The sequence below is a fragment of the Gymnodraco acuticeps genome, unplaced genomic scaffold, assembly GCF_902827175.1.
Source record: "Gymnodraco acuticeps unplaced genomic scaffold, fGymAcu1.1, whole genome shotgun sequence".
Taxonomy (NCBI): Eukaryota; Metazoa; Chordata; class Actinopteri; order Perciformes; family Bathydraconidae; genus Gymnodraco; species Gymnodraco acuticeps.
Window position 1 is genome coordinate 101,725 of NW_022991431.1, and position 21,897 is coordinate 123,621.

The 21,897-nt window shown below is 41.2% G+C and overlaps 1 protein-coding gene across 1 annotated transcript in view; it reads right to left on the reverse strand.

Annotated features, from left to right (window-relative positions):
• The window catches only part of ppfibp2b (PPFIA binding protein 2b), a 114,694-nt gene that overhangs the window by 73,750 nt on the left and 19,047 nt on the right, over positions 1-21,897 (reverse strand). The window contains exons 2-3 of the mRNA XM_034195855.1: positions 6,552-6,653; positions 4,031-4,230 (exon numbers count right to left, since the gene is read on the reverse strand). Of these exons, the coding sequence (XP_034051746.1) occupies positions 4,031-4,230; positions 6,552-6,615 (264 nt within the window). The 5' untranslated portion in view covers positions 6,616-6,653. The remainder of the gene's footprint in view (positions 1-4,030; positions 4,231-6,551; positions 6,654-21,897) is intronic.

The following is a 21,897-nucleotide window of genomic DNA, read 5'->3' on the forward strand; positions in this document are numbered from 1 at the left end:
GTTTAGAGCAATAGCCCCTCCAAATGTCTGTGAACGTCCCTGAGAGAGGTGGTACCAAAAAAGTACCAAAAAAGTACCAATTTCGAAGGGCTGGGCGAATTGCAAACCACGCCCCGTAAAACTCTGAAAAGTTTTTTGAAGCCGCCATTGTATTTGCTGGCATTAGCATTATTAGCATTAGCCCCACGCACCAACGGAGAGAGAATAACTTATGGCAACACAAAAAAAAACATGGGAGCAGTGGAGTGATGAGGAGGGCTTCTACTGAAGCCAGTCCCCTACTCCGGGGACTTCGGGTGGCGGTATACGCGGCGAAGTTGTTTGCGGCCTGCCAGTAAACCCAAAGCAGAAGAAGACGAAGTGACGTCAGCGGCTCATTTGCGTAATCTTCCCTCAGGGAAAAGTACTCCGGTGTGAACGCGATTGGCACTTAGTGCCCTGGGGTGTTAAGTGCGGGGGCACATATACGGCAAAGTACTTGGTGCGAAAGCGGCTATTGAGAGCAAAATTAAGAGATCTATGGATACATCTCTCAACACCCATATGACACAGAACTGTAAACAGATTTCTTTATGGATATTTTACTAATCACTCCCCTTTTAAACTGTATTCTTATTTTACTGTCATATAGTATTTCATACCTGTTTTTCATTTATGCTCTTATTGTTTTATAGCCTAACTATAATGATCATATAAAGGTGTGCCTCGGAAATACTTGTTTACATAAATGGTGATCAAACTGTTTTGAGACCCACTGAGATAACTTAGGGTGCGTTCACACCTGCCTTGTATAGTCCGGTTGAATCGAACCCTGGTGCGTTTGGCCGCTTGGTGCAGTTCATTTGGGTCGGTGTGAACGCAGTCCGAGACCTCTTAAGTGAACTAAACAACCGGACTCTGGTCCGCTAAAATAGGTGGTCTCGGAAAGCTTTCTTGCGAACTCTGGAGAGGTTCATTGCTGGTGTGAACGCAATCCGCACCAAAACATAGCGTAGTATTTGCGCGTCATTTCTTGTTGTGGAGGAGAGGATTGCAAATGGTGGGAAAATGAGCGGCAGGGGACAAACGTGGAGCTATGAGGAACAGAGATGCCTTCTGGATATCTGGGCAGAGGAGAACATTTCTCAACTGCTGGAGAAGGTTCATAAAAACGGGGAGGTGTTCAAAATCTTTAGCGACAGACTGAAGCAACTAGGATTTAACCGGAGTGTTGAACAGTGTCGTATAAAGGTGAAGAAACTACGACAACAATACATAAAAGTGCGCGACGCGCTGCAGAAGAGCGGCAGCTCCCCAAGTATCAAAGAGACATTTATTTGGTATGAGGATCTCAACAGTATCTTGAACACAAGACCCATAGTGAGCCCCGTAGATGTGGTCGAGTCCTATGCGGAGGAAGAGGTGGATAAGTCGCCTGATGAGGGGAGCCTGAGCTCCACTGCCGATGCCGGGGCTGCTAAGGCGGATACTAGCCGCAGTTACTCCGCGGATGCCGAGGACTCTGATAACAATGGTACGTTCACTGTAAACTTATTTATGCTGCCGGTGTACATGCCTTGTTATCTGTCCTTTTGACTTGGGGGATGAGCTATAAAACCACTGCAACCACTATAAAAAAAACACATATTAATAAGCAAGCAACCTATAAAGCTGCTTATGAAATAATTACTAGAAAAGTGTGTGAAGTGTAATTATGAAATCCTATGAACATTACCTAGGCCTACATCAGCCATATGCCCAACTCCTCAACTAACGAATTAATTAACTAACGGTTATAACGTTTTTTAACGCACGTTGTCTCAGTATGTATTGATATGCGTCGCCCGCTACATTCTGTTGATATGCTCTCCATATGAACAGCAGCATGAAAACAATCTGCGGATGCTCCATGTTGGCGGCTCCGGTGGAAATTGCCGCGATTTTCCGTGTTTACATGTGGTTTTTACCCGCTTCATGTCTGACCAATGGTTGAACAGCATTTCCGTGCACATGACTTGTGTTTAAAGTTTATAGTCCCTTTGAGTTTTTGCCAGTGTGAACGCAAACCGAACCTTCTGAAAAATGAAACAATGTAACAAACTGTGGTCTGGTGCGCACCAGAGAGCGGACTATTAGGTGTGAACACACCCTTAGAGTCTAAGACTAAAGTCTTAGACTAAAATTAACTATCTAAACATTGAGAGAGTCCTTTACCTCACTGAGCTGACGCTATCTGACAGGAGAGGACTTTTCTTTCACTTAGTTATAGAAACAGCTTCTAATATCGGTTAGCGCAGCAACAACAATCTCTCTCTCTCTCTCTCTCTCACTCGTGCGCTCTTGCCACACACGGAGCCAAGCTTGAATGAAACACCCAGAAGTAGGCTACTTGTACTGTACTGTAGCATACTGTATCATTTTCGAATCAATCATTTTTCAAATTATGAATTTCACATATATAAAAAAAAAACATATATTTCTTGGGGTTGCTTAGCAGTTGCTAGGCCAATTGTTGGTGTTGCTGTAGCAACTGCAAGCTACCACCTGGCGCCGCCCCTGTCTCGGACTGTGTTCACACCGACCCAAATGAACCGCACCAAGCGGCTAAACGCACCAGGGTTCGATTCAACTGAACTATAAAAGGCTCTGTGCAGAAGTTTACAAAGATTTGGAACCCCTTCCTAAATGATTACAATAGTTTACAGATCCCCCTAAACCAGGATGACTAGAGCAAAAGTTTGTGGCAGCAGCAGCAGCAGCAGGATGGGTGGGATTCAATGCTATTGAATGTATATTTCTTCTGATTTTGAAATCTCAATAAAAACTGTTAAACAAAAGGGGAGGGATAGATCAAAGTAAGAAACAACATTTCACTTAGAATGGTTGGCCAGTGACTGCGTACAACATGTGAGACGTCTCTACCTGTGTACAACTCTTTCTGAGCAGAAAACTGCAGAAAACAAACTCATTCAACTGAATAAAAGCTGCATGTCAGTGAATTTGTCATGAAACACTGACAATTCAATACATTTTCTGTTTTATTTGCAGTAACTTTTAGCAGTTTGACCTTACCTGGAAGTTGTGAGCAATGTAATCCTCCGAGATTTGACCACATTATTACTACACTAGCTCATTCACTTGTGACTACAAGTCCAGGGAGTGTGTCCAAACATACAGAGTAACAATGAGAGGTGAGTGTTCCTCAGAGAGAGGGGGAGAGACAGACAGAGGGTGTGAGGGAGGCAGGAAGTGGATCATAGTCGAGTTGTAGTGTCTCAGAGGAAAACCTCCCAAACCTCCCCATGTTCCCTTCCCTAGCTTTGAAATCACTGAAATTGAAAATGGCAAACTGTCATAGTAATGATGAGGCTGCAGTTTGCAACAATAACATTTTCATGCAATGAAAACATGGTGAGTGTTGAATTACAATTTAAAATCCTATACAAATACAAAGCTCTTAGCCCAATGCAAAGCTCTTAAAGATCTCACACTATACAAATGTTCAGGTTAATTTAAATGTTTTTGAAGACTACCAGAATATATCTAAAATAATGTTCAAAAACCCTTTGAACCTGAATCTGCTGAACTCTGATGGCAGTAGATGTATGAACTTTCCTTTAGTGTAGCTTTGTTCCCATCCCTTGGATTGATTTCCAATGTGGTGATCCTCAGAATTTGTATGCAGCGCCATCATCAGGTGAAATTCTTATTTGTCCAATAATTATATATATACACACACATGCACACAACTAGTGGAAAGGACAAAACTAAATGCTGCAAAAGAAGAAAAAAAAGAATTCTTCAAGCTTGGACAGCCTGAATAATTAACCGAGCAGAAGTCAAGACTGCTGCTCATCTTCAGCCATTTCTTCATGTTCAACATCTGACCAACCCTTTGTGACTGCCTTCAAAGCTCAAACACAAATAAAGGCATAAGAACTGGATCTTTTAATTATTTTGTTGGTGTGGCTGTACACCAAAGCAAACATTATCTTACATAAGACTATACATGTGGAAGCTGAATTGAAGTATTTCACTGTGAAGTACTCACAGTTCCAGTCTGCAACCAGTCTATGAGAAGTTGTGCTGTTCCTGCAGGCAGCTGTGCTCTCAGGCTGTCTCTCTCCTCCTGGTTTTGTTGGAGCTCCAAGGCAAGTTTGAGCTCCTCAGCTAACTGAAGGGGAGCGCCACTGACGGGGGAACCCTGCTCATACATCCTGTTAGAAAACTCCACCGCTGCTGCTTTGGAACCTGGAGAGTGTGTGAAGCAGAGAGTTGAGAACAGACTATTGCTTAGCATAAAACTGAAATATTCTTGCAAAACAAAACTGATCTGCTAGGTGTATTACCAGCCATTGCACACCCTGTATGGAGCTTTGAAAACTCTTTATTTTCCTGTTCAACCTACAATATTATGAATCCAACGTGTTGTGCTCTCGACAAATCAAATAAATCTGGGGATTGATATGACTGCACATGGACCCTTGATCAGAGTGTCCTCAGCAACATCAGTAACTATCCTGCTCAAAAACATATAGACTAAAATTATATAATTATTATTATTCCTACTATTATGGACCTTCTGTCCCACAATGTAAAATAATGAAATGTAAGATATAGAAGGTGATGAAAAGGTAAAAAAAAAAATGTAGTTAAATGCATTAGCTCTGGTAATAGCTCAGATAATCTACCAGTAATAAACCAATAACCTTCTAATTTAAAGGTGGGGTAGGTACGTTTGAGAAACCAGCTGGAGTGCGCTAGAATTTGAAAATACACAACCGGAAAAAATCTGCCACTTCCTTACAGAGCCCCTCCTCCAACACACACGAACACGCACATGACCAATGAGGGCACGAGATAAGTTTGTGCACAGATGGAAGGCTGACAGGCAGGTAGGCCATCCAGTTATTTTAGCCGGGCCTGCTAAAATAATTGGTCGTGCTTTTTACAGCGCCACGGCTTCCAGAGATTTTTTGTCAAAGCACTTAAGATATTCATTGCTATTGGGATGTTAAGAGCATTCCATGGAATATAACAAAAAGTGTATCTCGAGCCGGTTTCTCAAACTTACCTACCTCACCTTTAAGGATGCCAATATTGTTCTGAATTTGCAACTTATTTGACATTCATCACGAAAGGTTTTGCATAATTTCTCCTTTGTTGAAATGGTCCAGCTTTTTGATTCCCATAAACACCATCAATAAATCGCATGGGTGTGCGTGTTCTTAAATTCTAATTCATTATAGAAACTTGGCATATTTAATGCATTTCACAAGTCAACTCTCATTTGGGGGACCGTTACAGCTTTACTGTAAACTGCTCAAATCATTACAAAAATATTCTATAAAATAAATACATTTCATCAAATGAGAACAACCACTGTGAGCTGATAGGAGGAAGAAGCACACAACAGGAGTATCACAACTCTAAGTCAGCATGGTGCGTATTACTATTTTTTTTTTTATGTGATGGTATACTTTTTTAAATCTCTAGTATGGAATAACATTGTAGTGGTAGTTTTAGCCCCACCCTACTAATTGGAGCACAATGTTGGAGCCTAGAAGCCTCTCTGGTGACACTGCAGGCTTTGACTTAGTTTGAATGACAATCAAAGCACAGATATGGGTTGCCGGGATAGGTCAATATGATTGTAAAGAATGGTGTTGATTGTTGGACCTGAGTGATATCCTGTGTCTTCCACTCATCAACTAAAGACAATACAGATGATACATGATTGACAAAATCAAAAAAATGCAGCAGATTTTCCAGAAACTACCATGGGAGTCAATAGAGTGGTGCAGTGATGAGTCCTAAAACCCGGAAGTGAGTCAGCATGTTACCACTTCCGGTTCCCTCGTCTCAGAGTCAATAGGATTTCTCCATAGGATTTTGGAAAATAGCTGGAAATAAGGTCTGTTGTTGACACAAATTCAAGAGACGGATCACGTTTTGTTCTACGACATTAAATACATCAGCAGTGTTTCATCACTGGTGATTTTTTAAGAGTTTATGTGTCTGAAAAACGATGGTTGTTAACATGTGACTGAATAGGACTTCAGAAGTTGTCGAGGACGTTGCACGTCCTTATGCCGAACACGTTAACACTCCCGCTAAGTTTGTTTGCCCCTGTTCTGCTTGAAAGCAAGTACCTGCGCTATTTCAAACTGTTAAAACAAACGCTTCAACTTGTACAATTTTGAATCTGTATTTTGAATATCGATCTTAAGTTGGCATGACGTTGAAGTTGTGAAACCCTGCTGTACTCGGCTGTAGTTCGTTTATAGCATAACGTTAGCATTTTGCTTCTGGCTGTTCGATTTATGATTAAAAAATGATAAAAATACGGTAGACATGTGGATATTATCCGGCTGAACAAAACATGCATTTATCTAAGGTTTGTTTTCCACAGAACTTATTTCGAGCTATTTTCCAAAATCCTATGGAGAAATCCCATTGCTTTTTTGTCGAGGGAACCCATGCGTAGTTTATTTCCGGGTCGGCCTACAAAAATACGTCATCCCTGCACCACTCTATACACAAAGACAACTCAGCTACCTTGTAGCTCATACCTGCAATTATGTCATCCATCTGCTCCAGGGCTGCCTCCAGCATGTGACTAGCCTCTGTATCCATGATGATGGTGGAAAGGGCCAGATATAAGGTGTTCTGATCTTGAAATAAAAATAAAAATATGTATTAGCCTTTTAGCACTGCATTTCCATTTCAATTCAAGGCTTTATCATTTATCATGTGCACTGTAGCTGCAGTGTAGATATGGCAATGAAAAACCTAACCTGTTAAAACCCAAGCTAGGTTCAGGTTTCAGGCTCGAAAATGACATGCCCGGAACAAATGACTATATCTTCACGTCTAAAAGGGGTAAATTAATCATCTTTTTTCTCAAAGCAATGATACACCTGTGAGTTGGATGTAGAAAAGTCAGAATCAATATAGATGTTTTTCTTCTAAAGTAAATTGAGATTGAACATAGTAACAAAATGTAAATTATAGTTACGCTCTGAAAACTAAAAACTAGGCTTATTGCCATAAATATGATGATGGATTATCAGTAATAATTTCAAAGGGACACAGAGACATTGGATTAACCTTCATCAGCGTTTATATGCGTTTTAATGCCATTGAACACGACTTTTGATCAGAAAACAGCAAAGGTAAGACGTATTTGCCGTTTTGGCCCCGTAAAGTGAAGTTGTGTGTTGTCTTTGCTGGCTTTCGATGCCATGAGTTTTGGTCGCACGGTAATGATACGTATACCATTGGAATCTGTGGAATCTCAGCTTTCATATGATATCTAGTTTGTGCAGATCCGATGAAGTATAACACATTTATACTGTGAGTTATGTGCTAAGTGCGTTAGCACTTTTTCGCTTAGTGCTAATTCAGACGCTCGGCGTTAGACTTGTGTTTCATTTCAGTAAAAAGGGGCACGCGGATGAACTGCGACGCCGGAGCCTCGTAGCGGTGAAACTGTGGCACGCTTAATTGCGCTGCATTTGCGCTTCAGATGAGACTCCCTCCGCGAGGTGAGGCTCCCTCCGCAAGATGAGGCCCCCTCCGCGAGGTGAGGCTCCCTCCGCAAGATGAGGCCCCCTCCGCGAGGTGAGGCCCCCTCCACGAGGTGAGGCCCTACGCAGTCTGTGTGATCTGCGTGTAGGGAGGGGCGGGCCTGCATATATTATAGGTCTCAGATATATACAAATATATAAAAACAAGTGTTTTGCTAAAAATACCAAACAGATCACCCGTTCTAGCCATGCCTCATACACCTCTATTTCAGCCCTGTTAGAAAAGTGCTGATTCTGGGTCCGTAGCTTTGTAGATTTGTAATATCGTCATGATGCAGCAAATCTGGATATTTTTAATTTTAATATATTTAATTATTGTTTTGACCAGTCGGAACCTGATACTTAAGTTGCACGTGCATTGGTGTGATTACGGAGCCAGAAAGCGATGCACGTTTACTTGCGTGCGCGGTGCCCCGTGTGTTTGTTTTACAAAAATGGCGAAGCAAATTAAGTTGTTTGACTGTGCGGTAAAAAGTTTGGCCAACATCTCAACTTCTCAAACGAATGTTCAAAGTGATTCAACGGATAAAGCGCAAAGTGAATCCGAACGAAAAGCAAAGAGCAAATGTGTAAAGTCTTGGGAGGCGAAATATATATGTAGGCCTACATTCTGCTCCGTTGTGCATTCACTTCCGGTAAAAGTTCCTTCAAAAATAAGAGTTCCGATCTTATTACTACCAAAATAAAAGTGCTAAACGAAACTTTACCATAGGAAAATATTCGCATACAAATATAATCACTTCTATAAAAAGGTAAAACATTTAAAATATAGTTAGACATATTAAAGGTAATTTAAAGCATTAATAATTAATATCTAACTCTTAACTGTGAATGGTTTTCATTTATTTAACATTAGAAACGTATTAGTCTGGCCAATGACAGAACCACAATCAAGACTTCAATGCTGAAGGGCCAGTGGATCTATGGTGGGGGTCAGCACAAAGGTCAAGAAAACCCACATTTGAAAGGGAGACAACGGATGACCAAGAAACTCGTGACTTGCTCAATTCATTTGTGAGGGATCTGTGAAGAACATGACAACAGCTGCACTACTGGTATTTAGTATACCAGCAATTGAGGGTGGACAAGTTTACTACCACTTAAGTTTCAAATAATTGTGTTAATTACTTATTGTAAAGCATTTGAACATTCTTTTGTGTCACATTTTCATTATTAAGTTGATGTATGTATGTATGGTATCTTAATTATTTAAAATATAAGGCGACTAAAAATGGCAACCGTATTTTCAGTTTTGGCAACCAAAAGCGGATGCCTGGTTTCCAGCCTGGCAAACACTTTTAAAAGTTAGCATTGAGCCCTGAATGTAATTTTCTTAAATGTGTTATGTGAGGGAGTGCGGATGGAAATTAGCTCAAAGCTAAATCTGGCACTGTTACGCTTGACACATTTGAATGTTTTAAGTGTTCATTACTGTGCATTGTCCCTGCCAAATAAACGATTGAATGAAAATAAACTCTAAGCGTTAACGAGCTGCGCAATACACAACAATGTTAACATCTGAAGAAGGCCTCTATACCAAGCTCAAAACTAAGTTAAATATCTCAAAAAGTGTAAAAGATATCAAAAATCTGAAGAATACGTTCTTGTGAGTGTTTTAAAGTTGGAATAAAGTCTCTAGCTGAAAGTATGTGGAAGGAGTAGCATTTGGCGCAAGGTGTAGGTAAAAGAGGATTTGAAGGTTCCTCCCAATGAGTTACATGTTAAAAAAATAGTTTCACGAGGCTAAAGAAAGCATCTGTTATGCTCACAGAGAGCTGCTAGACTGAACCCACAATGCAAACACTGAGACAGGAGACAGAAACTGCAGAAACAGGGACCTTTTATTTCTCAGATGGTGGAGTTGGGGCGGTGAAGAAGGGAGCAGGTGGACCAGGAAACCCAGGGGGAATCCAAGGAGAATTCAGGGGGAACTCGGGGAGCAGGGAAAGCGAGCCAAGAGGTGTGGAGCTGAGTTGAAAACACGAGTTGGGCGATGAGGGTGATGGCTGGACGTGGCAGGCTGTCGAGTTGGTGGTTGATCACAAGTGGATATCTGACGAACTGGCGAAGACTGGAGGTGATGACCGGGCTTTTAGACAGGTGCAGGTGAGTAGTGGCAATCTGTGAAATGAGCAACAGCTGGAGAGGTGGGAATCCAAAAGTAGGTCAGTCACGCCCAGCCGGGGAGACAGTCACACACACCCACAGAGAGACAGACAAACAGGGAAAACAGGGAGGCAGTACTGTGGATCCTCACAGCATCAACACATGATGTTACAGTGAAACACTATATCACTGTTACACGCACGCACGCACGCACACACACACACACACACACACACACACACACACACACACACACACACACACACACACACACACACACACACACACACACACACACACACACACACACACACACACACACACACACACACACACACACACACACACGATTTAGTGGTGTGGAACAGAGTCAGTCTGTCATAGTTCCTGAATTGTCGCCCTCTGTCTCAATAAGACTAATACGGAGCCATTTTAAACCGTACTACACACTTTTGAAATCCACATATCTGCATCTGAACACATGACCATGAACCATGGTAGCAGATACATGCTTTGACTGAAAAATGGGGGAATGGTAATGACAGCATGTTACTTTAAGTCCATCTGCTGTGTTTAATGCATATTTTCAGTCAGCCATCGTGATGATGAGCGCTGCTGCTGTGAATGTTGGTGCTGATGTAGCTGAGCATTAGGCTGCTCTGTAGGGAGTTTATTATCCAGAGGCATCAGTAGATCAGCGTGTTGATGTCTATTTGTTTGTAAGTAAGCATGACAGCATAACAGAGGGATGAGAGCCTTGAAGGAGAGATGGCAGAGAAAGGAGAGTGCATGGCTAAGGAAGAATGACAGGATGGAGGACGAGCGGGGTGAACAGAAGGAAAGAAGGATGGAGCGGGGCCAGAAGAGGCGATGTCGGGTGAAAAGTCATCCTCCTAAGAGGAATAGTGTTTCCTGGCTCTAAACATCCACAGTTCTTTATTCCTCTGTTTCTTATCATTTGACCAAATAGTTTGGCTCTCAATAACTTCAGCATACTTTCAGCTACAGAAACCATTCAAATATCAAAAGTATTCAGCCTTTTCAGCACATGGTGGGAAACTTTCAACAATCTTTTTTGCGCTCGGTTTCCCTCGATAAAAAAGCAATGGGATTTCTCCATAGGATTTAGGAAAATAGCTGGAAATAAGGTCAGTGGAAAACGAACCTGTTAGATAAATGCACGTTTTGTTCAGTCGGATAATATCCACATGTCTACCCTACTTTTATAATTTTCGAATCATAAATCTAATCGATAGAAGATAGATAGTAGGGATGCACGATAATTATCGGCCCGATATTAGGAATTATGACGTCATCCCGATAAACCCGATACCAGTATTAATAGCCCCGATAATATAAAATATATTTTTTGGGTAAAAAAAAAGAAAAAAATACTGCGGTGTGGGTGGATTGGGATGAGGGGCGCTTGTTTTTCACTCGGCTCCTCCCGTTTTGCCAGTACTGTGGTATTAGTGGTTTGGGAAGAGGGGAGTTCTTCACAAATCCAGCGCTCCCTAACTCATGCCTGGCTGTGACGTAAATGGTGTGCGGCCGTGAAGCCAGGACAGTAAACAAACATGTCGTCGGTGGTATGGGCATTGGAGCTATGTGCAACTCAAGGCATATGCTCGAACCGGAGCTGCCTGGACGCTGCAATCATGTTGCGCACTATCCGTGCTGAGTGTGCTGACTTTTCGTACAATGTCCCACTGTCTGGCTTCCTGCATAAAGTCAAGTGCTCGGCGCAGTTGTGGCGAAATGTCGCTCCTCTGTTTTCATTTAAAAAGCTCCTTATATCCGTTAGCGCAGCTAGCTAGCACCAGATGCTAACAACAACAATGCACGTAAGGTCTCTCTCTCGCTCGCTCGGGCCACACATACACACACCCTCCCGGTCCTCCAGATGGCCAGTCGGTGCCTGCCGGTGAGCGTGGAAGTGTGGTCTGCCACAAGCGAGCGGCAGGAGCGGGGCTGTCAGCATCAGCTTGTAGATGGTATTTTAAACTCGATGCGCTCTGAAACTACGGGGCGGCCGAGGAAAAAAAATACACATGCGTTAATCGCGTTAAAATAATTAGTGGCGTAAACAATTTTTTATTATTGGTTATCGGTATTGGTCTTGAGAAGCAGGAAGTTATCGGTATCGGTATCGGTTTAAAAAAAACAATATCGTGCATCCCTAATAGATAGTGTCACTGCACCACTCTCACCGCCGTTAAAAAGTAGCAAGCAACTGAAGCAAGTGCAATTATGGAGATTTGGAGTATCTAATCAAAAATAATTGTACTAAACTTCCGCTACAGCAGCAACAACAAATAAAATCTGATGACAGGCCAATGCCCAAACTGGAGCTGTGTACAGCGAGGAACAAAGGAGCGAATCGGACGTAAAACGTTAAAGGTCTCCTGATTTAGTTTGTGAATGAATGCTTATTAGAGTTTGGGCTGGAGAGTGCGTGCGGACCTGTCGGTTAGATAACAGGCTAACAGTCCTGCATCTGTTTGATACAAATGTGTGTAAAATGATACCGGGTGCTGTAATCACTCATCTGGTTAAGTTATTACATTGACCACCACACCCCCGACCCAAAAGAAAGGACGTATTATTGTCTTCCCCTCATGTTTTCCCCACGCCACGCCTATTACAGTACCACATTCAAATTCAGTGAGCTCTTTAGAAAGACCCATTCTTTCACAAATGTTTGTAAAGGCAGACTGCATGTCTAGGTGCTTAATTTTATTCACCTGTGGCAGAGATGGAGTCGGACTCGAGTGCCGATTTTCAGGACTTGTGACTCGATACGGACTCGCGCACTGACTGACGCGACTCTGACTCGTCAATTCTCGCGCACGATGACTTGGACTCGGACTCGTGAATTATCGTGTACGCTGACTTGGACTCGGACTCGTGAATTTTTCCCCCCATGATGACTCCGACTCGACTTGTACATTGACGCTTCAACTTGGACTCGACTTGTACATTGACGCTCCGACTTGGACTCGGACTCGAGCAAATTTTCTCTGGAGTCTGATGTCCTCTATCCTGGCGTGTGCAGCTGCGAAGCGAGTTCAGGTACTGGGCCCCGCTATTCCAGTCTAAAGATGTCTAGAGACACACCCCACATCTGCTGTATGCTTTCACACATTCTGCTTCCACATTGGAAAAGAGCAGCGCAAAATGCTCGTTATGTGGAAATATTGAAGAGAAGGCTCCGTAACACATTACTCTAAGGATCGAGTTCAGACATATAGGCTGTCTTGAACACTATCATCAGAGTAACGTGATCTAATCCTTAAATAAAGATTCAGCCATAACATGATGTCATTTTGCATGCTAAGTAGCCATGCGCTTTCTGGGGCTAAATCTTGATCAGTAAACTGATTTAACCGGTAAAAGTTCCTTCAAAATAAGAGTCCCGATCTTATTACTATGAAAATAAAAGTGCAAAATGAAAACTTTACCATAGGAAAATATTGGCATACAAATATAATCACTTCTCTAAAAACTCATTTTAAATATAGTTTATTTATATATAATAATAATAATATTAGTAATAAGATTTATATTTGTATAGCACCTATCACAAGAATTGTAGCCAAACTCGCTTCACAGCAGTTCAATAGACAGATTAGTATAACATGACAGGATAAAAGCAACGTAGGAGCAGCTACATTTCAACACATACAGTCAGCCACCAATTCTACAAGTTCTCCCACTAAAAAGATGAGAGAGGCCTGTAATTTTCATCCTAGGTATACCTCAACTATGAGAGACAAAATGAGAAAAAAAAAAATCCAGAAAATCGCATTGTCTGATTTTTAAAGAATTTATTTGGAAATGATGGTGGAAAATAAGTATTTGGTCAATAACAAAAGTTCATCTCAATTCACAAGGTTTTCACACACTGTTGCTGGTATTTTGGCCCATTCCTCCATGCAGATCTCCTCTAGAGCAGTGATGTTTTGGGGCTGTCGCTGGGCAACACTGACTTTCAACTCCCTCCAAAGATTTTCTATGGGGTTGAGATCTGGAGACTGGCTAGGCCACTCCAGGACCTTGAAATGCTTCTTACGAAGCCACTCCTTCATTGCCCGGGCGGTGTGTTTGGGATCATTGTCATGCTGAAAGACCCAGCCACGTTTCATCTTCAATGCCCTTGCTGATGGAAGGAGTTGGTAACTCAAAATCTCACGATACATGGCCCCATTCATTCTTTCCTTTACACGGATCAGTCGTCCTGGTCCCTTTGCAGAAAAACAGCCCCAAAGCATGATGTTTCCACCCCCATGTTTCACAGTAGGTATGGTGTTCTTTGGATGCAACTCAGCATTCTTTCTCCTCCAAACACGTCTAGTTGAGTTTTTACCAAAAAGTTCTATTTTGGTTTCATCTGACCATATGACATTCTCCCAATCCCCTTCTGGATCATCTAAATGCTCTCTAGCAAACTTCAGACGGGCCTGGACATGTACTGGCTTAAGCAGGGGGACACGTCTGGCACTGCAGGATTTGAGTCCCTGGCGGCGTAGTGTGTTACTGATGGTAGCCTTTGTTACTTTGGTCCCAGCTCTCTGCAGGTCATTGACTAGGTCCCCCCGTGTGGTTCTGGGATGTTTGCTCACCGTTCTTGTGATCATTTCGACCCCACGGGGTGAGATCTTGCGTGGAGCCCCAGATCGAGGGAGATTATCAGTGGTTTTGTATGTCTTCCATTTTCTAATAATTGCTCCCACAGTTGATTTCTTCACACCAAGCTGCTTACCTATTGCAGATTCAGTCTTCCCAGAATGGTGCAGGTCTATAATTTTGTTTCTGGTGTCCTTTGACAGCTCTTTGGTCTTGGCCATAGTGGAGTTTGGAGTGTGACTGTTTGAGGTTGTGGACAGGTGTCTTTTATACTGATAACGAGTTCAAACAGGTGCCATTAATACAGTTAACAAGTGGAGGACAGAGGAGGCTCTTAAAGAAGAAGTTACAGGTCTGTGAGAGCCAGAAATCTTGTTTGTTTGTTGGTGACCAAATACTTATTTTACCGAGGAATTTACCAATTCATTCATTACAAATCCTACAATGTGATTTCCTGGATTCTTTCCCCCCATTCTGTCTCTCATAGTTGAAGTGTACTACCTAGGATGAAAATTACAGGCCTCTCATCTTTTTAAGTGAGATAACTTGCACAATTGGTGGCTGACTAAATACTTTTTTGCCCCACTGTACAGTTGCAAGAAAAAGTATGTGAACCCTTTGGAATTACCTGGATTTCTGCATAAGTTGGTCATAAAATGTGTTCTGTTCTTCATCTAAGTCACAACAATAGACAAACACAGTCTGCTTAAACTAATACCACACAAACAATTATATGTGTTCATGTTTTTATTGCAGTGCAGGGTGGAAAAAGTATGTGAACCCCTAGGCTAAAGACTTCTTCAAGAGCTAATTGGAATCAGGAGTCAGCCAACCTGGAGTCCAATCAATGAGACGAGATTGGAGGTGTTGGTTAAAGCTGCCCTGCCCTATAAAAAATACACACCAGTTTTGAATTTGCTATTCTTAAGAAGCATTGCCAGATGTGAACCATGCACAAAAGAGCTCTCAGAAGACCTACGATTAAGAATTGTTGACTTGCATAAAGCTGGAAAGGGTTACAAAAGTATCTCTAAAAGCCTTGATGTTCATCAGTCCACGGTAAGACAAATTGTCTTTAAATGGAGAAAGTTCAGCACTGTTGCTACTGTCCCTAGGAGTGGCCATCCTGTAAAGATGACTGCAAGAGCACAGCGGAGAATGCTCAATGAGGTGAAGAAGAATCCTAGAGTGTCAGCTAGAGACTCTCTGGCACATGCTAACATCTCTGTTGACGAATCTACGATACGTAAAACACTGAACAAGAATGAAATTCATGGGAGGACACCACGGAGGAAGCCACTGCTGTCCAGAAAAAACATTGCTGCACGTTTGAAGTTTGCAAAAGACCACCTGGATGTTCCACAGCACTACTGACAAAATATTCTGTGGACAGATTAAACCAAAGTTGAGTTGTTTGGAAGGAACACACAACGCTATGTGTGGAGAATCCAAAGGGTTCTTTGCATTCTTGCAACTGTATATCCACGAAGATTAATACATGAAGACTTGTGACTCGGACTCGAACACAGGTAATGATGAGTCGGACTCGACTCGGACACTCCTACTCCTTGGGTGACTCGGACTTGGACTCGGACTCAACTAAGACTCTCCCTTGGTGACTCGGACTTGGACTCCGACTCGAAGAGTGGTGACTAGAGAGAGACTTGGACTCGTTAATTGGTGACTTGACTACAACACTGACCTGTGGCAATGGGACTGAATGAAACACCTTCAATGATTCAGAGGAGTATCCCAATACTTTAGTCCATATAGTGTATATTAGGGATGCCAGCGATTATTAGATTATTCGATTAATCGTTACAGTCTCCATATTCGAATATTATTTTTAAAAATCGATTTTATTTATGTTTTTTTATTATTATTTATGTTTTTTTTTTTTTTTTCTGGCTTAGTTTCAACCAAAATATAGACTAATGCTAATAATAGTAATAGTATTAACAATTGTAAATGGCCATTGGTCACACCACCAGTTTGTTTTACTGTAAACTTGGAGGAAGCCTGCGTGCAGAGCAGACTGCTGCTGCAGCACGCTACACACCGCCCCCGCCCCCACCCCCACTCACACGTGCGACTAAAGATGAACAAAGCGGCAGGTAAAAAGAGTTCCTCCTCGTGGAACAATAGGCTAATTATTGAATGTATTTCAATGCTGCTATTATTAATACAGGCTACATGATGGTGGTTTATTTTTTGTTATTGTCTAAAGTGCCTGCCATTGCCTTTATTTGAAGATGCGCGATGCGCGCACAATTTATTTATTGCAATGCTGCTATTATTAATAATACAGGCTACAGCCTGTATTAATAATAACATTGCAATAAATAAATTGCTATAATAATATGTATTGCAATGCTGCTATTATTAATACAAGCTGTAGCCTGTATTTAATAATGGCAGCATTGCAATAAATACATTGTGCGCGCATAGCGCATCTCCAAATAAAGGCAATGGCAGGCACTTTAGAAAATAACAAAAAATAAACCCACATCATGTTGATGTGGGTTTATTTGTCGTTTATTTTGTTTGTACTGTTAAACATGTTCCAGTAAAGAAAACAACGGAATTCCTTTTGTCTGAGTTTTTTTTTTTTGTCCCACGGGGGAGGGGGGGGGGGTCGGTCGATTAATTGATTATTATTCGCCAGGGCTGCCGAATAATCGGTTTTGATCATGGTCAGTTTCTGGCAACCCTAGTGTATATATCCCTTCACATAACTAAAGTATGCTTTTAAAAAAGGTAAAAACTGATGATGGTCATCAAGTTTCTTAAATACAAAATTGAACTGTATGAAATTAAAAGGCACATTTGTCTTGAAGAGGGGCGTTTCCTCGACCTGGAAACATTCGGGGCTTCGCCCACAGTGGCGGCGTCAGAGATTTTCTTTTGGGGGTGCTGTGGGGTAGCTTGACGTTTCATAGAGGGTGCTCAAACATGTAGGGTTTCCCATGACGGTACCGGGCACTACAGTGGAATTTTCTACTGCAACACTCCCCAAATGCAGATACACAGTGTACCCGTGACTCTTACAATGAAGGCTCGATAATCAGCTCACGGCATATAGGTGTAAGCAGGAGTAATTTTATAAGTGGGGCGGCGGACTTCTCTAAGGGGGTCCGGGGGCATGCTCCACCTGGAAGATTTTTTTTTTTAATATTTAAGTTAAAAGCATCCATCTGGTGCACTTTGAGAGCAAAATTAAGAGATCTATGGATACATCTCTCAACACCCATATGAAACAGAACTGTAAACCGATTTACTTTTTCTTTATGGATATTTTACAAATCACTTTCAAACTGTATTCTTGTTTTACTGTCATATAGTATTTCATACCTGTTTTTAATTTATTCTCTCTGGCTGTCCATCTCATAATGTTCACATAGAAACTAGCTGTCAATAGGAATATCATTCAGAAGAATTATAATTTCATGCAAAAATCTGTCACAAAAAGAGGTTGCACATTTAAATTCAGGTGTTGTTATGGCAACGTCAGTGGCCAAACAGTCACATATACTGCTGCAAATACGTTCAAACATGCTGTCGACACGTAAAGCAGTGGCAACTATGCCACCATTTCAGCTGACTTTTTCTCAGAAATACTGTCACATAACATCTTTCAGTGCTAGGTTGATGCTTAGCTAAGCTAACTATGAAACACTTTAACCGACAGGACTCAGGATCAACTGTGTACTGTAAGGTAGCTTCTAGTTTCATGTCGACCAGTAAGTCAACATTTTCCAGAGAACTTTCTTTGAAATCACCAGGTAACGCTAAAAAACATCTCATTTAGATTGTATGACAAAGTGTTTATTTAATATATCTGGCTAGCTATACTTGCTAATGGTTTATCTTACCCCCGCGATTCAAAGTAACGTCAACGTATTTATGCTTTGCTTACATGTTCACATAACTTGGAAGTTTACTGACATTTACATACCTTGTTTACCTGGCTCAAGTGGTGGCTCTGGGGTTGTTGTGTGAGCCACCACTTGAGAATTGTCGTATTTTTTAAGAAAAAATGTTCATATGTCCATCTTCAAAAACTCTGAGTCCGACTGACAGTTTAAACATTGTCACAACTCACAGGATAGGTACCTGTCAGCCAATAAGACAAATGTTTATTTCCATTCAACTCTCTGGTTGGTCTGGTGTCTTACCTCTGTTGCATTCACTGAACACGAGAAATTACAATCCTGCCGTACTCGCTAGTGTCATGACAGCCTGTCCTCCTACAAAAAACGACCATATAGGCCGATTGTTCATGCCCTTATTACGACCCAGAAACACGTTTTAAAGTATGTTGTTTCTTACACGACCACTAGAGGTGCTCTAGTGCTCGTGTAAGAAACAACATGCTCCCGGCCCGTTCATTGCAAACGCTCCGGAGGGACAAGTTTATTCACAAATAACCCTCTCTGGAAAATCGTAAATTGTGGAATAGTTTGGCCATTAAAATGCTTTTTGATTCGATTTCTGGCGAGAAGTGTATATTGTACTCTTAGAATCCACGTCCAGTCGATGTGTAGCAGGCCCGGACTGGCCATCGGGAGGACCGGGAGGTTTCCCGATGGCCTGGCCTGTTAAGTGGCCTGCTGGCCTGAGGATTTTTTTTATGTATGTATTGTGCACGCAACGCTGCACAAATGTGGGTCTGACTCTGCCTCACAGAGGGTGACTGGCTGTCTCAATGATGTGGCCTGCCGACATGGCCACTTTCCTACAGATCATACACTAATGCCCTCGATTGGTCTCTGTGTGTCATTCAAGCTCGGGAGGGTGTGTATGTGTGGCGCGAGCGAGCGAGAGAGAAAGCGCGTGCACCGGTTACGTGTATTGTTGTTGTTAGCATCTGCTAGCGGCGCTAACGGATATAATGAGCTGTCAACAAGGTGGAGGAGAGTCCTCTCCTGTCAGACTGATAACTACAGCTCAGGTGAGGTAAAGGACTCTGAGTGTTTAGATAGTTAACTTAGTCTAAGTTCTCTGTGGGTCTCAAACGGTTTGGTCACCATTTACGTAAACACATATGTCCATTCGAGGGGGGAGTAATTAGTAAAATATGCATGAATAATAATAATTTTTAAAAAATTTACTAGGTGAAAAAAGGTAAGATACACTTTTAAAACTTGTTGAGAGCTAAAACTAGTCTTTGCTGCTGCCTCAAAGAGGAGCAGGGGGAGAGGAGGGAGACATGAGAGGCTGATTCAGGAGCACAGACACACTCACAACTATAAATGAACCAAAAACAAATAAATAAACAAGTTTCAATGTTTTTTCATATTAGATATGGTATGTTATTGGTTATGGCCATGTTTTTATGATTTTATGATTATTTAAATGTATACAGTTATGTTTCATATGGGTGTAGTCTCTTTATTTCCCCCTCAAAGTGCACCAGATTGATGCATTTAAGTCCAACATTTAAAAAAAAAAAAATCTTGAGGATTTAAGGTCCACCTCCAGTTCAAATATGTGCACATGAATAGGTTCCTAAATAGATTTGCACTTTTTTTTAAAAATAGTGACCCATGTCCATATGTTTATTCTGGGGTAGTAGATTTAAACTATAGGGCTATCACTATGGGCAGCAACACTGTAAATATTGACAAATAAATCCAGCAAAATGGCACAAAAGAAAACTAGTAGTGGCCTGGCTGGGTGTATAATTCCCGGCCTGACTTATTGTCCCAGTCCGGCCCTGATGTGTAGGATCTATAGTTTAATAGATATTACGAAGTTAATTTGAGGTCTCGCCAGGATAACGTGTATGCAGCTTCCATGTAAAGTTAGCGTGGGTGAAAACAGTTTTTCCGGTCTCGAAGTTTTCATAATAAAACCGGATATATTCCCCTCACTGTCAAATGATTACACAGTGATATCTGCATTACTCATCCACTAAAAAACATCAGTTTATCCTTGTTAATTACACAATATTGATTGGTTTAAATTGTGTACAATGCTTTTGTGTTTTTAACCTTCGATTCAGAGAAACAAATAGTTTTTTCGGAATTTAGACTACAGTTTCCGAAGACACTACACTACCCAGAATCCCCAGCTATCGTTTGGGACTACAACATCCGCCTTGCTTTACAAACCCCGTGATTAGTCATCAAGCTCTGTGATTGGATGTTGGAGTGGCAGTGCAACAAGGTTACGCTGAGCGTCAAACAGCTCTATGAAATGGAATGGAACCACGGCTGATACATTTTTTTTTTTGTAATGGCACTTCGTATCAAAAAGGTTGCCGACCCCTGTTTTAGCCCTCTGAAAAAAGAAAGGTGTCTCAGAATCGAAAGAGAAAAACCTATGGGAAAAACACAAAAGCATTGTACACAATTTAAACCAATAAATGTTGTATAATTAACAAGGATAAACTGATGTTTTTTAGTTGATGAGTATTGCAGATATCACTGTTAAATCATTTGATCATTGGTTTTATTATGAAAACGTCGAAACCGGAAATACTGTTTTCAACCCGTAACTTTACATGGAGGCTGCCGCATACCTCAAATCATCTTCGTAATATCTATCAAACTATAGATCCTACATATCGACTGGACGTGGATTCTAAAAGTACAATATACACTTCTCGCTAGGAATCTAATCGAAAAGCGTTTTAATGGCCAAAATATCCTACAATTTAGGATTTTACAGAGAGGGTTATTTGTGAATAAACTAACGTTTTCATTCAACGGGAGCACTAGAGGGCGAAAACTTTAAAACGTAATTATAGGACAAATTAAGCGCTTGAACAAACAACATATTTGGTCGTAATAAGGGCCTGAACAATTGGCCTATTTGGTCGTATTTTATTTTACCTTTATTTAACCAGGATAGGTCACATTGAGATTAAAAATCTCTTTTTCAAGAGAGTCCTGGATCGTATGAGTTGGAGGACTTGTTGTGTCATGATGAGGTTCAGGTAAAGCATGGTTACTGTATTATATTATTGAGGGAGAATTGTCCGGGGCTACAGAAAAACCATTCGGGGTCCAGGCCAGGCTCTGGTCTTGAATGAAATAAAAAGGCAGATTTGCCAATCCTGCAAATTCACCACACGTGAAAAAGGTGACGTTGAAAACCCAACCCCTGTAGGGTAGATTCTCCCCCGAGAAGATTTTTTTAAATACTAACATATAAACTACACATTCTGGTACACTCTTGAAAAGAAAAGAAATACATCTATACCAAAACCTCACGGTACGATAATATCGCGATATCAAGTCCACGGTACGGTATTTATCGCGATATTGAATAATAAAGAGAGAGACAAAAAATTTGAATCTTTTTTTTTTTTTACATTTTAAAATGTTTTACTTGGAAATATGTTCTTTATTAAATAATAAATCTGATTTGTACAGCATTTTATTAGGATAGCAGTATTTTAAAGAAAATCAGTGTTTTTGTACCTACTAGTAGCCTACTACCAAACAAAGTAGGCATTTTCTTTGTGCCACTGCATCTCACAAATAAACAGGACATTTAATAATCAGACCCTGCAATAAAATAAATCAAGTTTCACTTTAGTTTTTCAAGTAACTCAACTCAAACTCACTAAGTCACTCACTCTGAAGCTGGG